This window comes from Artemia sp. Qi Xiang Cuo, chromosome 17, assembly GCF_049724085.1.
Source record: "Artemia sp. Qi Xiang Cuo chromosome 17, ASM4972408v1, whole genome shotgun sequence".
Taxonomy (NCBI): Eukaryota; Metazoa; Arthropoda; class Branchiopoda; order Anostraca; family Artemiidae; genus Artemia; species Artemia sp. Qi Xiang Cuo.
In genome coordinates this window covers 50,019,575-50,036,374 of record NC_142810.1, presented here as the reverse complement: position 1 = coordinate 50,036,374, position 16,800 = coordinate 50,019,575, and the positions used below count along the sequence as shown (strand labels likewise).

At 31.4% G+C, this 16,800-nt stretch overlaps 1 protein-coding gene across 2 annotated transcripts in view; it reads left to right on the top strand.

Annotated features, from left to right (window-relative positions):
• Positions 1-16,214, top strand: part of LOC148942302 (sodium- and chloride-dependent GABA transporter 1-like) — a 191,651-nt gene extending 175,437 nt beyond the window's left edge. For both annotated transcript variants that reach the window (XM_089103634.1, XM_089103635.1), the window contains exons 11-12: positions 5,953-6,123; positions 11,158-16,214. In XM_089103634.1, the coding sequence (XP_088959760.1) occupies positions 5,953-6,123; positions 11,158-11,280 (294 nt within the window). In that variant the 3' untranslated portion in view covers positions 11,281-16,214. The remainder of the gene's footprint in view (positions 1-5,952; positions 6,124-11,157) is intronic.
• Positions 16,215-16,800: the final 586 nt, after the last annotated feature.

Genomic DNA, 16,800 nt, shown 5'->3' with positions numbered 1-16,800 from the left:
AGTCTATAGTATAGACGTCTTACTATAGCCGTTTAACTGTAGCTAGAAAGCATAGAGCATATAATAAGCTACTCATTACAGAATGAAAGCTACCAAGAATACTCACCTTTGTTGTACAGATCCTAGGTCTCTAGAAAGCATATTGTATATAGAATAGCCGGTCAACTATAGCCGTTCAAATATAGCTAGAAAACATAAAGCATGTAATAAACTGGTTACTGTAGAAAGAAAGCTCACCAAAATAAATTAGCTTTGTTGCACCAATCCTAAATCTTTAGAAAGTATATAGTATAGACGTCTTACTATAGCCGTTTAACTGTAGCTAGAAAGCATAGAGCATATAATAAGCTACTCATTACAGAATGAAAGCTACCAAGAATACTCACCTTTGTTGTACAGATCCTAGGTCTCTAGAAAGCATATTGTATATAGAATAGCCGGTCAACTATAGCCGTTCAAATATAGCTAGAAAACATAAAGCATGTAATAAACTGGTCACTGTAGAAAGAAAGCTCACCAAAAAAAATTAGCTTTGTTTCACCAATCCTAAATCTTTAGAAAGTATATAGTATAGACGTCTTACTATAGCCGTTTAACTGTAGCTAGAAAGCATAGAGCATATAATAAGCTACTCATTACAGAATGAAAGCTACCAAGAATACTCACCTTTGTTGTACAGATCCTAGGTCTCTAGAAAGCATATTGTATATAGAATAGCCGGTCAAATATAGCCGATTAAATATAGCTAGAAAACATAAAGCATGTAATAAACTGGTCACTGTAGAAAGAAAGCTCACCAAAAAAAATTAGCTTTGTTTCACCAATCCTAAATCTTTAGAAAGTATATAGTATAGACGTCTTACTATAGCCGTTTAACTGTAGCTAGAAAGCATAGAGAATATAATAAGCTACTCACTAAAGAAAGAAAGCTACCAAGTAAGCTCACCTTTGTTGCAAAAATCCTAGATCTCTAGAAAGCATATAGTATACAGCATAGCCGGTCAACTATAGCCGCTTAAATATAGCTAGAAAACATAAAGCATGTAATAAACTGGTCATTACAGAAAGAAAGCTCACCAAAAAAAGTTAGCTTTGTTCACCAATCCTAAATCTCTAGAAAGCGTTTAGCATATAGTATAGATGGCTAATTATATCCATTTAACTATAGCTAGAAAGCATACAAGATATAGTAAGCTGCTCAATACAGAGGCAAAGCTCGCCAAGATAGTTTAGCTTTATTTAACCAATCCTAGATCTCTAGAAAGCACAAAGCATATACTATAGACTGCTAATTATAGTTGTTCAACTATACCTAGAAAGCAAAAAGCATACAACAAGTTGCCCACTGCAGAAAAAAAGCTCACCAAGAAAGCTCAGTTTCGTGTCACCAATCTTAAATCTCTTGGAAGCATATAGCATATAGTATAGACGGTTAATTATAGCTGTTTAATTATAGCTAGAAAGCATAAAGCAAATAACAAGCTGCTCATTGCAAAAAGAAAACTCACCAATGAAACTCAGCTTCATTTTAGTATTTCTAAAAAAAAAAAAAAATGGGAAAATTCTCTAAGAGCCAGTTTGTTTGTTTGTTTAGGAAGAATAGCTAAATTCTAAACTCTCTTATAAAATTCAGTAGCTCTAAAGCAATTTTACTACAGAGGATTTTGTCTTCAGAAATAATTCAAATTTGAAAGAAATAAAATAAGATTTATTTAGAGACTCTGGAGGGTTTATAGGGCTACTTTTTCATGCCTACATTATTTCTGCTTAAATATATAGTTATCACCAGGGGTGTCGTTTATGGGGGGGAGTAAGGGGGTGAGTAGATGCCCTCCCCAATAATGTGGACAAAAATATTATATATCACATGCCACTTGACTATCCGGAGATGGACCCCTCTTGGCCCGCCCCCCCCAATAAAAATGCTGAAGATTTGCTCCTGGTGTTATCACGAAATCAACACTAAAAGTCCAACTAATAGAAGTGTCTCCCTGAATAATTTTCAAAATACTGCCAAAATGCTGTCCAGACGGCTGTCCTTTGGTCTCAGTGCTCTTATTATTGCATAATTTTATTAGTATGACAATGTATCATTATTCTATCAATGTTAGGTATGAGTGTTATGTTCGAGGGAAGTAAAAAGAAAACAGAAAAACACGCAATTTTCACCATTATATTCATAATCTCAAAATGGCTATTTTAAAAAATACGAAAAAAAATTATGAAAATACACCCGTGCTATGAATAGTTACAAATTTTAAAGGAACATACTTCGACATCTGCAGCAAATGGGAAGGATTTAAAACCTAGGCTTGGTTAAGGCCTAGGTTAATTTAACCTAGGCTTGGTTAAGGCCTAGGTTAATTTAACCTAGGTTTGGTTAAGGCCTAGGTTATTATTATTTTTATTTTAATCATTTTTTTTATTTGAATAATCTTACACCTTTTGTATATTGTAAATTTTACTAATGATGTATAATGCGTTAGAAGCGAACCAGTATTTCTAGAAATGATTTTTGATTTTCAAAATTTCGTTGTTTTAGATCAGGGCTTCCTAAACTTTTTTCATTCATGACCCCATTAATTACTGCAAGTTCCCTGGTCAACCCATATAAACATAATTGAAATACAAATAAATATTTTTGGATGATTCATTTATTAGGTAACAATATACAAATAGCCAACACATGAAAATATATAATTTTAGAATTTGTTTAGAAACTGCAAAAATCTAAACTAAAAAATTCACAAAAGTTGAAAAGTTGTCTTTATTATACTCACAAAAATTAGATGCCCTATTTTTCATCAAAATTGTATTTTTTGCAATAACATAAATAAAAGAGAATTCTGACCGTCTTAGTTCAATCAAATATATTCGGACGATGTCGTTGGGTGGTAAATATTAAATGAAAGGAAAAACTTTAGTGAGATGGACGTGCCTGTTTTTTATTGCATAACAAATTCAATCTCGGTGAATGTTTGACGCTGTTGGACGTAAGACCTCTTCAACATTTTTTAGCGATGAACGATATTGGGGTTTGATGTGTTGAAGCTCAGAAAGTAACCTTACATAAATATGTGCTATTGAATGCCAGAAGAACATATAATGTCGTAACTGCGGTTGTGGGAAACTCAGTTCTAGTTCTGATCCAGAATTCAGTCAATGGCTTTTTTTGGCAATTTAGTTTTAAGTTTGAGTCAGTCGAAAGCTCAGCAAATTCCTCTTGAGCTTTAAGTGGCATGTGATCAATCTCAGTTAAATTAATATAAAACGGATTTTGAATCCAAGCTGTTTTTTTAAATCAATATTTAATATAAAATATGTGCAGAACTAGGTTTCTAGCGCTTTTAAGTGGTCTACAATAATTTTTGCATCAAAAGTTTTACAATGATTTCTCTCGATTATAAAATTGTCGACACTGAGAAATATTTCGAACGATTTTTTTCTATCCTATCTTTCCAAATTTTAATCTTTTTAATAAAACTTTCAATTTTATCATTATAAGTAAATATATCACAATTTTTTCCTTGAAGAGACAAGTTGAGATCGTTTAATTTCGCAAAGATATCTGACAAATAACACAGCTTGGATAACCATAAATCGTTTTGAAGAAAAGTCCATATTTTCGTTCGATTAAGAATATTTCAATTCCTTCTTTTAATAATAATAATCTTCTTAAACTTTGACCTCTTGACAACCATCTTACTTCTGCATGTAAAGTTGTATAGACGAAAGCCATATCCTTACAAAGATTTGAAAATAAGTGACAGTTAAGGGCATGGCTCTTAATAAAATTTATAATCTTAACATAATTCTGAAGCACATCGTTCAATTATGGTGCTAAATTTTGAGTAAACAGTGAGTTTACTCAAGGACAGTGAGTAAAAGTTATATGGTCATAATGAGCAGCTTGAAAAAATGATTTAAAACCAATGTTTTTGCCCGTCATCGCTCTTGCAACATCAGCGCATATTCCACAGCAATTTATCCATTCTAGACCTTCAGTCTTTAAAAATTCATCAACTTTACAATATATGGCTTTTCCTGTAGTTTGCTATAAATATATAATATTTGACTTTAATATTTAAATATTTGACTTTAAAATCTCTTTCGACCCCATGATTTTGCTACGCGACCAGATTTGGGGTCGCGACCCATAGTTTAGGAAGGCCTGTTTTAGATGAAATAAAGGTAGGTAGATTTGCTCATTTCTTTACGGCTGAATAAACATGTCGTAAGGCAATCTGAATAAGTCAACTTTGATTATTTTCCAAATATCATCAAAAAACTTTAGCTATAGGCTGTTACGCATATTTTCCTCAATAATAAGACAATATTTACCCAGATAATAATTATTGAAAAAAAAAATTATCGTTTAACCCTAAATAAATCTTTTGAAACTAAACGATATTCTTAAGGTATTCTTAAAAATATCCTCACTAATAATATGAGTTTAATATTATTACAATCTTATATTATCAGATTAATAATATTTGTTTAATCCTAACATTCCTGGCCTGCATCGTCAATATCGTTTATCAGACTAGCGTCCTCTAAGAATCCCATTTTCTTGTTGTCTCTGGATTACGTGTTCTAAGATAATTTTTAAAACCACTTTGACCTGCCATAACATAAAGAAAGAAGAAGATCAAAAATGGGATTTTAAAGGCCAAACGAAAATACAGAAGAAACAAACAAAGCGAATATTTTGAGAGAACACCGCCTCTCTTCTTCAGCGCGAGCAAAATAATATGAATAAAGAAAATTCCGAATAAAAAAAACAACAAAAAACAAATGCGGAAAGTCAACAAAACCGATAAAAAGAAAAACGGCCAAAAAATTCAAAGATAAATAAAATTCAATAAAAGACAAAATTATAAGAATCAAAATCAAATACCTAACAACCATGATACGAGTTATTTGCCAATATCCGTGATTTGCACAAAATCCAAAAATTCTTAACTGCCATCGGTGGATACTAACGAACAACTGAAGAAATAAAAGAGAAAATTTCATTCATTGAAACAAATGAACCAGCAATTAAATAAATTGGAAAGCTAGGTCACCTGATTTCGGATCTTAACAATTGCATTTCTTGCAGATGCCTTTTGAGACCTAAGGGGTTGTTAACGTGTTAGAATATGTGATATGGAAGGTGGTTCAAGGTTTGTATCACGGACTATTTTTCTTCAGCATTTTCCTTGTTTATATTATTTTGTTCGCGCTGAAGAAGAGAGGCGGTTGTTCTCTCGAAATATTGGCTTTGTTTGTTTCTTCTTTTAGCCTTTAAAAGCCCCATTTTTGATCGTTTTCTGTCTTTATATTATGTGTTTTGTGAGGTTGTAAGGAATATTTCAATCATAGTGGTACTAAAAAAGGAACAAATAATAAACTAATAACCTTATGTTCAATAAAATTCCAAACGGGATTCTGCAATGACTCCAGGGGTGTTTTTTTTTCTTTTTTTATTTACTTTTTTCTTGAAGGAACGTATTACAAGCAAAACAATAAAATTATAAAAACAATGCAAAACAAAAAAATTTTTTGTTATCTCATTCTAGAAAATACAGAAATCAACATGAAATTGGTTATTAAAGCTATGGTAGAGTCACAAAACGATCCTCTCGGGCCCTCAAGGGATGCCCTTGGTATGTTTGGTGTTAGTGATCACATTAACTAGAACTACTTAATTCTAATTAATTAAATATATTCTAAGACCACACGGGCTATGCATGACGTATTAAAAACAAGAAAGAAAATGAAATAGCCCTGAAAAACGAGGATTATGTCAGCCAGTGGACAGAAAAGAAGCGAAAATAAGAAAAGTGGATATCAGTGCTCAAGAAAAAAAGAAGAAAAACTATTCTTTTAAAGTAACTCGCACACACTTTACTGCTGTAACAGAAAAATTTCGCAATATTTTTGAATGTTAATATGTGTATATTATTTCAGGGAATTTTTCTCTTCTACTGTATACAATACACTCCTGTAACATACGGAAAAGATTACAAGTACCCTGAGTGGGCCGAGGTCTTAGGTCTCCTTATATCCTTCAGTTCTATGATATGGATACCCTTATACGCCATATACTATTTACTCACTCAACCTGGAACTATTTTAGAGGTAAGAATTAATGCCTTTTGATTTAACTGTTTTTACCAGATCCTTAATGCGCAGGAAAAATATTGTTTCCTCTCTTTGTCACTATCATACGTAATGCTGCCACTCCTCACTTTGTCACTGTCACACCTAATACTGCCATTCCTCACTCTGTCAATGTCATACACTGTCCTACCGAAAGATCGGATCTAACATTTTAAGATTTTTAAGAAGCTTTCTTAAATCTGTTTGCTAATCTGCTCCTCAAAGATCAATCAGAAGGGCAATTCCAGCTATTAACAAGTAGGGCGCGTTAGCAATAACCCGGCTTGAATAGCAATCGATTGAATTGTAAGCAATTTAGGTTGAATATGTTTATGGCTTATGTTATGTTATGTTTATGGATAGGTTAAATATGTTTATGGCAGTAAAAAAAGATTGAACTACTGGTAATTAAATTTACTTTTGTGTTAATTGAGTAATCTTCTAGCCCATATTGTCAAACAGAACGAATAGAAATGTAAAAAAACGAGTATGGTGTTTCAAAAGGTAAGGAGAAAATAACTAAAAAAAACCTTTTTTCACTAATAATAATAAAATTCGGAATAGAAGTCCTTATCATTGGAAAAACTAACTAAACAAGACATATAAAAAAACGAAAACACAAACAATAAACAAAATCACATTTTAATGATGTCCAATATAAAAATGTTCACATACAATAGCAACACATGCAAATGTTAACATGCAATAGCAACACATGCAAAAGCAACACATGCAATAGCAACACATGCAAATGTTCACATGCAATAGTAACACATGCAATTGTTCACATGCAATAGCAACACATGCAAATGTTCACATGCAATAGCAACACATGCAAATGTTAACATGCAATAGCAACACATGCAATAGCAACACATGCAAATGTTCACATGCAATAGCAACACATGCAAATGTTCAGATGCAATAGTAACACATGCAATTGTTCACATGCAATAGCAACACATGCAAATGTTCACATGCAATAGCATCACATGCAAATGTTCACATGCAATAGAAACACATGCAATTGTTCACATGCAATAGCAACACATGCAAATATTCACATGCAATAGCATCACATGCAATTGTTCACATGCAATAGCAACACATGCAAATGTTCACATGCAATAGCAACACATGCAAATATTCACATGCAATAGCAACACATGCAAATGTTCACATGCAATAGCAGCAAATGAAACAAAAGTAGGGTAAATTAGGTATTCTCTCGGTTATATCATAATGCAATAAAGAACAAGAAGGGATGCGGCTAGCTGTTGGTTTGATAGTTAACCCAGGCAAAATAAAATAGTCTATCTATTTTAAAAAATATATGTTCCCTAGGAAAAAGCAAATATAGCTAAAAACATATCAGTAAAACTTTAATGTGTTTGATAAATTGCATGAATCTTCTTGCAATTTACCAAACACAGTAAAGTTTTATTCAACTGTATCAATTTATAATTGTTTCAACCTTATGTAATTATTTTTTTTTTAAACATATAAACTGTATCATTTTCATATTTCATTATCAAACCAAGAATTAACTGTATTCCTGTTGATGCTTTATTCCATTGCGATATGCTAGAGATTCTGTTTTATTTATTTTTATTGCATGACACTCATTTTCAGATGGAAAAATATTAAGATGCGAGTTTTTATTTGTTTTACTTTGTTTTTTCCTTTTCTTTAAATTTTTTCTTATTTTTTTTTTATCTGGTTGAAAAAATGCTCCCAGACTTGAAGCTGAAATATTTGGTCTTTTATTATCATTTGTGAAATTTTTCCAACTGCCTTATTTAAATGTTGTAATGTTTTTCTACCTTTTCATTTCGTTTTATTTGTAAAAGCAAAGGAAAGCCAACTGGCTGTATTACAGCCAACTGGCTGTAAAAAAAAATTATTGTATTTCCATTTAAATTCAAAATTGCTATTATTGTACATAAAATCTTTTTAGTATTTTAATTAAATTTTATTTAGCTATTGAGGGTATACTGAAATAGGAATTCTGAATTCAGGTTGAGCATGGCTATACTGATAAATCTAATGTTTCGAAAATAGTATGGGTCTTTTAGCACTTAAGTCAATTCAAAATGATACTTTGAAATGTGATTGATGAAAGGGAAGTTTCGTTGGAAAGAAAGTTTGGAATACAAAACTAAAAAATACAGTTTCATAAAAAGCACGTGTTCAGAGATTCTAAACAAATCTGACACAGGGTTCTTTTCAGTTTTTGCACTTGCCAAGTTATTAAGCATAATTTAAAATTTAACTAATATGGCCTTAACATGAAGTTGAAATCTAACACCGAATAAAACTTTTAATTAAGAAAGGAGATTAGTTTTTTTACTGTCTGAATTAAAAATTCTTTTTGAAAATATTTTTCATTTCATTTTGTTATAAATAGAAACGCAGTGTTCTATGAGAAATTCATTATTTATGATTCATATATCTTAATTATTTTGGGATCGTAGGAAACAACTAACTAAGAAAACTAATAAAACAACCAACTAAGGAACAACTAAGAAAAGCAATGGATAGGAAACTAATATTGAAGAAAAACACCTTATTGTCACATGTTTCTATTGGGAATTAAATATTTATTTTTGTTCTGTTTGTATTATAATTTTTCTTGGTTGATTAATTCAAGTTTTTATGAGAATGTAATAATTATTTTTTCAAGGGGATATAATTGGATTTTCCAAGGAGAAGAAACAGCAAAATTTTCAACCTTTTTTAATTCTAGGGGTTTTCCATCCAGATACTCCAAGTTTTCCTCTCCTACCAATCTGGAGTTATTCTTTCCTAATTCTGAATAAAAATGTACATTCCCTTATTCTGTATTGAATATAAAATTTATTATGAGGGATTTCACCATCTTAGCAAAACATCATACGTATAAATGCATTTCGGTTAATATCCAGAAAATTATTGCTCATGTTCCTGGACTTATCTGTTCAGCAACACCGAATCAGATGGATAAGCCTTTAGTGGATTTTGTTCCTGAAATTCGAGTAAACTGAAGCATAACCAACCAGTGTTTTCACCAAGAGATATATTACACCAAATACACAACGCAAAAACAAGTATGCAAATACACATACATACAAGCACACATCCGAGACTGGAACATACAGCAGTCAGTGATTAAAAGTTGCCTAACAGGGAGGCAGAAAACAAATCAAATATAAAAGTTAAGTTTTGAATTTATCTTTAAGATATAACTCTGAACTATATCCTCCTCACTACCGGCATAGATATAGGCATTGAAGACGCGTGATTTTTACATACTTATTGTTAAAAAATCACTGATTTCGAAAATGACCTCCAAAAATTTTTTGCTCCCTCCCCCTCTCCAAAATCCACTGTCCACTCCGTGGACCTCAGTTCCTAACCAATAAATCAAACATATATGTCGACTATATAACACTTTAATTTTTATCAAGAGAAAGAAGCAGGAAATTTATAAATATATAACTGTGAACGAGTATTTTATTTTGCAGTTTTTTCATTTTATCTATCTTTTTATTTTGTATTTCTGAATACTGATTTTTAATTTTAACACTTTGAATTGTGAATTTTATTTTCTTTGCTTTCTGTAGCTGAGAAAGATTTTTGAAAGGCTATGCTTTCCTGTCAACCAACCTTTTTTTCTAGTAAAAGATCTTTGTCTATCATCAAACAGTTCGTGGTAACGAAATTTAATTAGGAAGTGATTCGGCCCAATGGCAAACGAAACTCTAAGAAATTGAATTTTATTAGCAATGTGTCCATCAAAAGAATTGACATTTTATGCTGACTCGAAATATATAAGGCTCAACAAGTTAAGTGTAGTTCCTATACTACTTTACTTCTGTTTTCCTCTTTTCAGAATCTTCAAAACTTATTCATCCTCAACGAACGTCCCTCTCCCCCCTCCACTGCTTTCTTTATCGCATATTCCTAATTTTCACTAAGATCGACTTTATTTTATGGCTAATAGACTTATTCTCATGTGTGGGTTTACGAGACTCCATCCACAGATAAAAAGAGGAACAACTTGAAAAACATCTTATGGCTCATATTCCTTTTAATGGCTTTAAATTTCACATGAAATAAAACTCAAATCTAAAATTCGACAGACCCAAACTTAAATTTTACACAATAAAGTCAATGAATTGTTTTAAAGCATGGGTTATCTGTGGGTCAAGAAAAAATAGTAATTTCACTAGTGTATGGAAAAACAGAAAATGACAGAGGTAAACCATTGAACTGAAACACCACAGTGCTTTGATCAAAAAAGCACGACTTGACCATGACACTTCACTTGTGTCACAGTGTCAAATGTAAACCAATGAACTGAAGGACATTCTTCACCATATTAATGACTGATTAGTCTATCTTTTTCTATAATATTGAACATTATAGAAAAATATAGACTAATCAGTCATTAATATGGTGAAGAATGTCCTTCAGTTCATTGGTTTACATTTGGGATGGCTTTCGGTAAGCCACCGAAAGCTGAGGCATCCCAGAAAATCCCTCTTTCAGAATCAAAAGCTGTTTTTATATACCATGATTAAACATAAAGTAGTTATGTTCAACCTATTTCTCTAATTGCAGAATCAATTATAAATATGTCCAACCTAGAAATATGTTCAACCTATTTCTCTAATTGCCGAATAAATTATAAATATGTCCAACCTATGTTAATACAGAAGAATCATTTATCTAATTGCAGAATCAATTATAAATATGTTTAACCTAGAAATATGTTCAACCTATTTCTCTAATTGCTGAATCAATTATAAATATGTCCAACCTATGTTAATACAGATGAATCACTTATCTAATTGCAGAATCAATTATAAATATGTTTAACCTAGAAATATGTTCAACCTATTTCTCTAATTGCTGAATCAATTATAAATATGTCCAACCTATGTTAATACAGAAGAATCACTTATCTAATTGCAGAATCAATTATAAATATGTTTAATCTAGAAATATGTTCAACCTATATTCTTATTGCAGAATCTTCAGAATGGTATTCTACCTCGCATTAAACATCGTGGTAAGCCACCGAAAGCTGAGGCATCCCAGAACATCCCTCTTTCAGAATCAAAAGCTGTTTTTATATACCATGATGCAACATAACGTAGTTCAAATATGTCTGTAGCTTATTTGCTAATAGGTTAATGTACTTATTGTACTATATATTTTTATTAGATCTTGATGATAATTGGATAAGATTTTAACCACAGTGAAACAGAGAGGTTATTTTAGAAAAAATTGCTATGAATTATAATTCCTAAACTCCTGGTCATAAATTATACAGGAGCCTACGAGAACCAATCATATTTTGATTAGGTGGGGCTAATAGGGTGTCTTTTTTATACAGGCTTAAGGATAATACGATTGGATCATGGAAATCTGTCTCAGTTGTAGACCAATGAAATTAGAGTTCACTTTGCAATAAAGGAACACAAGAAACTAATCCTCCTTTTTCTCTGTGTTGTATCTTATCAATGTAATTGTAATTTACTCTTGTATACATTCGTTATTCCAAGGTTCTATTACCAGTTTACGAGTTTTAAATGTAAAATAAAATATAGCAATAGTTTTCAAAAATGTTAAAGAATTTTTGTGATACAAATTATTTTTTTGGATTATTTCATTTTAGCAAGATGTAAATTTCTTTAAACTAGCAATACTAGAAGTCTAAACAATACTAAAGTCTAGCCTAAAGTCTAGACTAGAAGTCTAGTCTAAAGACTAGAAGTCTAAACAATATTTAAGTAAAACTCATTAAACTGCAAATATTACCTGTAATAGCCCCTTACTTTTGTTTTTTTTTGACAACCAGGTTATTGATTCATATCTAATATTCAGTTTGATAGAAACAAGACTTTGCCTCTAAAACTCTTAAGGGCAATAAGATTTTACTTAAAAATTAATTATCTTAAAAAAATAATATTCTTAAAAATAGTAAAAAAGAACTTTATTTTCCCAAAAATTATGTTCAAGAACAAAAAAGCTGCAATGCTGAAACTACACAGAGAATTCAGTGGCTCTAGCTTTCCAGCAAGCTCCAAAACTCCTTTCTTGATCACCTTCTCATAATCTTCTCTAGGATTGACCAAAATGCAGAGCTAGACTTTTTACTGGCATTTCTCTTATCACCCTAGTTTTTCAATTATCGCTCCAGGCTTCAGTGATTCCAGTTATCCAGAAAATTAATGATACTGTCTTCTATTGAAGGATCAGCAAAGGTACTTTGTGTCCGAACTAAAAATTATATAGCTGAAGATTTAATAAATAAAATACAAATAACATTTTTTTTATATATCTTTAAAATTCTCCCCAACCGTAGATGTTGTTAGTTGTTGCTGTTTCTTAGGGAGGGACTGATTAGTTTTACTTCTTGTCAGTTTCAGCTGTGCTTGAACCTGGTTGTCATGCAAAATCAAATATTGTTGGAATATTATTTGAAAATCTATTTTCATTTATATGGAAACGGAAATATTTTTGCAATAACGTTTGTAGAATGTGATGTCCTTTTTTGGAAGAGAGATTTTCTACTGATTCGAAACAGATATAGCATTCTATGAGTGCCAAATAAGACTACTTGCAATTTCAGTTTTGCGATATTTCGGCAATATTATTAGTTAAATGTGATGTCTGTTTTTTGAAAAGACAATTTTAAATAGTCGTAAGCCTCGTTCGATTTTTATGTCGTGTCGATAGAATGAATAATTTATACGTTCAGTGTGGATTTATCTTAAAAGGACAAGCGGTTAATCTGTCTCTGTTAAGAGTGCGTTTACATAAACGTCGCATTTTGGCCCCATAAAAAAAGTTTCTGTTTCACGCTAAGTCAACAGAGGAGCATTCAAAAGCAAAAAGAAATACCGGCAATAATTTTAAAACAAAATTAACACTAATGACAGAGACACCAATTTACCGAAATGTCGTTAGGTGGAGGGCAGCAAAAAAATTTATTTTTTTAACGAACAGACAAAATAAATGAACCTAGGGGGGTAGGGAATATTGTTGTTTTTTATTTTTCCGATAAATATGTACCAAAAACAAAGTCAGAGTAACACTTAAGGTAAATTTAGAGAGTGCGAAGGAATTTAGGAGAGACAATTGATCCATCTGCCATCCTTCAATTGGTTCAACTGACTACTAAGTTCTGCATTTTCTTCAAAAGAAACGGATCAAGAGATGTTTATTGTCGGTATAAAAGCAATAACAGCTCCTTTAATTTTAGCTTGAATCAAATATATAAAGGATAATCATCAGTTTACACCGAGAAGTTTGACAAAATTGAATCAAATTATATACCATGGTGTATCGTTCAAAACCTTATTGCAGCTGGGCTTTCAATATGTCTTTCTCTGTTGACAAAATCAGGCAGATAAATTGCTGTAAAAGCTGAAAAAAAAACACAGACAGTGGAATATTGAATTGAACAAGGCTTTGATTTGGTATTCTGATTTTTGTATTGGAGTAGATGTAAAATTTCATGAGTGCCAATTAGGTTACGTCAATTTTTGTTTTTAGTTTTGCTCAATAGCTGTGCTTTATTTTAATATGGATTAATTTATTGCCTTTTTGTTATTCGTGTTTATAAAGGACAAAAGGCTTTAAATGTAATGTTGTATCATCAGTGTGATATGTTATTTGTTGGTCCCCAGCTCACTTCTAAAATACTAAGTTTTTCTTGGCCTCTCTGTGTAAATGTATTTCAACTATTTTTTTGTATTTTTGGTGTTCATATTTTTTTTTCGTGCAAAATCCTTAGCATATAATTACAAATTTATTAAGTAGTTTTCTTAACGTGAAAATTTTCAATGAAGGCTTTAACAACTTGGGTCTTTAATAAGGCAGTACAAAACTGAAGAGAAGACTTCAAATTTTTAGATGAATTGACCTTGGGGTACACCAGTAAATTAATCTTGTGTTTCTGACAAAAAATTGTTCGTCTTTAATTATTCAGAGCATTCACTCAGAACTATAAATATTATTCATTTAAAATTACCTTTATTCTATAGAATTGTAATTATATCCATACCTAAGGGCCAAAGAGCTCCAATACAGTTTAGGTTGGGAAATTCTGTTATCTTCTTACCTTCCCAGATAAGGTAATATGTTGACACCAGACCTACAATCCCCTTTATTTTCTTTTTTTTGAAACATAAGTGCATTAAGCTCTCTTTTCTGATGGACAAACAGTATTCTTTCACTAAATCTTGAGAATTGCTTGCAACCCTCCCACTTCTGATTCTGAAAACAGGTTTTGTTTTCCAAGATAAGGACATGAGTCTCGTTATCAATAGCCAAATGATTTTATGATATGATATATTTTATATAACTATATAATTAATGAAATAACTATATATTTAATTTATTTATACATACTTATTACTAGTACAATAATCGTAATAGTTGCTATAATAATGCTGCGTATAATAAAAGTTGCGTAATAATGCTTCTGCAGCCTCTGCTGCTTCTGCAGCTTTTTTTCTGGTAGTTATGTGCAAATCTATATCATATCTACAATTTAATCCATACAGATATATATTATATGTAAAGGAGAAAGAGGAAAAGATGGTTCGTAAAGGAAAAGAGGTTTGTAAGACAGCTTTGCTACTTTTAATTCCTTCTTTCCTATGATTCTGGCGTGCACCAGAATTATAAACCATGATTCTGGCCAGATCATGATCACCAGAAACCATGATTCTGGCACGCATATACAGATATTAGGGACATATTTGTTGAATTCTTCGTCAGCTTTCAATGTTGTAGCTGTCCAAACTTTTTTCTATACGGACAATATTAAAATCTCTAAACGTTCTGATAGAAATTCATTGAAATTTGGAATCAGGGACCAGAGCCACTGGACGCTGGACACTTTTTAAAAAAATTATAAAACTTGAGTAAATTTTGATTTCATTTAGACTGATTTGAATGTAAATTTAAAATTATTTTAAGGGTTAATTTCAGTAAAAAGTCTGAGAAGTCTCAACATTCTGGCAGTTCTTAATTTAAAATTAAATCACTTAACACAAAATAATTTTGAAATGAATTAAAAATCAAAATTAAATTCGAAACGAGTTTTGAAGTTTTTCTGAACGAATTTAAATTTAATTTCTACTTTAGCATGAATTCCATTGAAAGAGCTAAGCCGTTTCAATGTTTTGCTTGGGTTTAAATAAAACTGGGATTTTTTTAGAACCACAAACTATAATCACTGAACGCAAATACTTTTTTAAATGAATTCGAGGTTATAATTAGATTTGAAATTAATTTGTTTTCTAGCAAGAATCATATCCAATATTAATCATGTTATGGTTCAATGTATCCAATAATGTTGATGTTTGGTGGAATAACATCGCCAAGAACGCCATAAAACCTATTAGTTCTACTGGCGGCAAGCGGAATTAGCATTTTTGAGGGTAGGCTGTGTCTTACGTAGATACACTAAGTTCTCTTGGGTACACTATTTTAATTTATCACAATAAAAAAAGAAAAGTAATTTAATGATACTTTTTCAGTTTTTGGGCCTCTATTTTTGTGCTGCTGGGGGGGTTTCTAAAATAAGCCTCTTTCCATAATATTTCTCAAAAAATTACTGTTTTTCAACTTGATATTTTACACTTTTATGCTCATTTTATTTTCTATAACCTCAAGGGTGACACTGATGCAAAATTAATTTACAACATTATTTTGTATTTCTATACTCTTTAACTTAGAAGACATTTTTGGAAGTGTTATTTTTTTTCTAAGGTATCGTTTGTTGACTGTTCGTCTGAAAAAAGTTTTTATGTTGTAATGATATGTATATTTTTTGATTTATCAAATACTGCAAAATGTTTCAATTGAGAGCCCTTTGATGTATCCCTTTTTATCCATCTTATTTTAGGGTCGTGCTCATAATGATTACGGAGCTGCTACTCTGTTCTGAGAACCTCTATTTTGTTTCAATCCTAAGTTTTGGTGACAAGACCGCTGTAATTTTACTTTTAAACCCTTTGTTGTACAACTGTATTACACTGCCCTTTAGGGTGGAAATATAAGAATTGTTACAAATCATTTAGTTTCTTGTTGTTTATAATAGGAGTATGATTCTGGGCAGTGATTCTCAAACAAACCAATCTGAATTACCAAGAGTAACAAAACTAAAACTGTCCCATCCCCTGATCTCATGTCAATTCTAATTTTGATCTCATCTCATCTTTTAGTTTTTTCAAAACAATAAATTTATAGGCTGGTGCCTAATTTTTACCCCCCCCCCCAAGAATTTTTCTGGTCCCCTCATTCCTTCTTTATTTACTTTATTTTTAAGAATAAATTTGTCAATTTGGTCAACGATTGACGCCTTTGTCACATTGGGCCCCCAAAGATTTTGCTCATTGGCGCCCTTGTCACATTGGGCCTCCCCAAAGATTTTGCTCAAGATTCTCCCCTGCCTTATACTAGCAGAAGTTGCATAAGTGTATATGAAGGCCGTTTCTCTTGTGAATGCGGTTCCACATTTTTCCTTAAAATATATGCGATTGTGCGAGTCTTCTCGCAACTAATTTTTTAAAATCTGATTTTATTCTCACTGTCTGTGAAGTTTTGAGGCTAAAACCATTTATGGCTAAGCCATAAGTGAATTTTTAAAGTCGT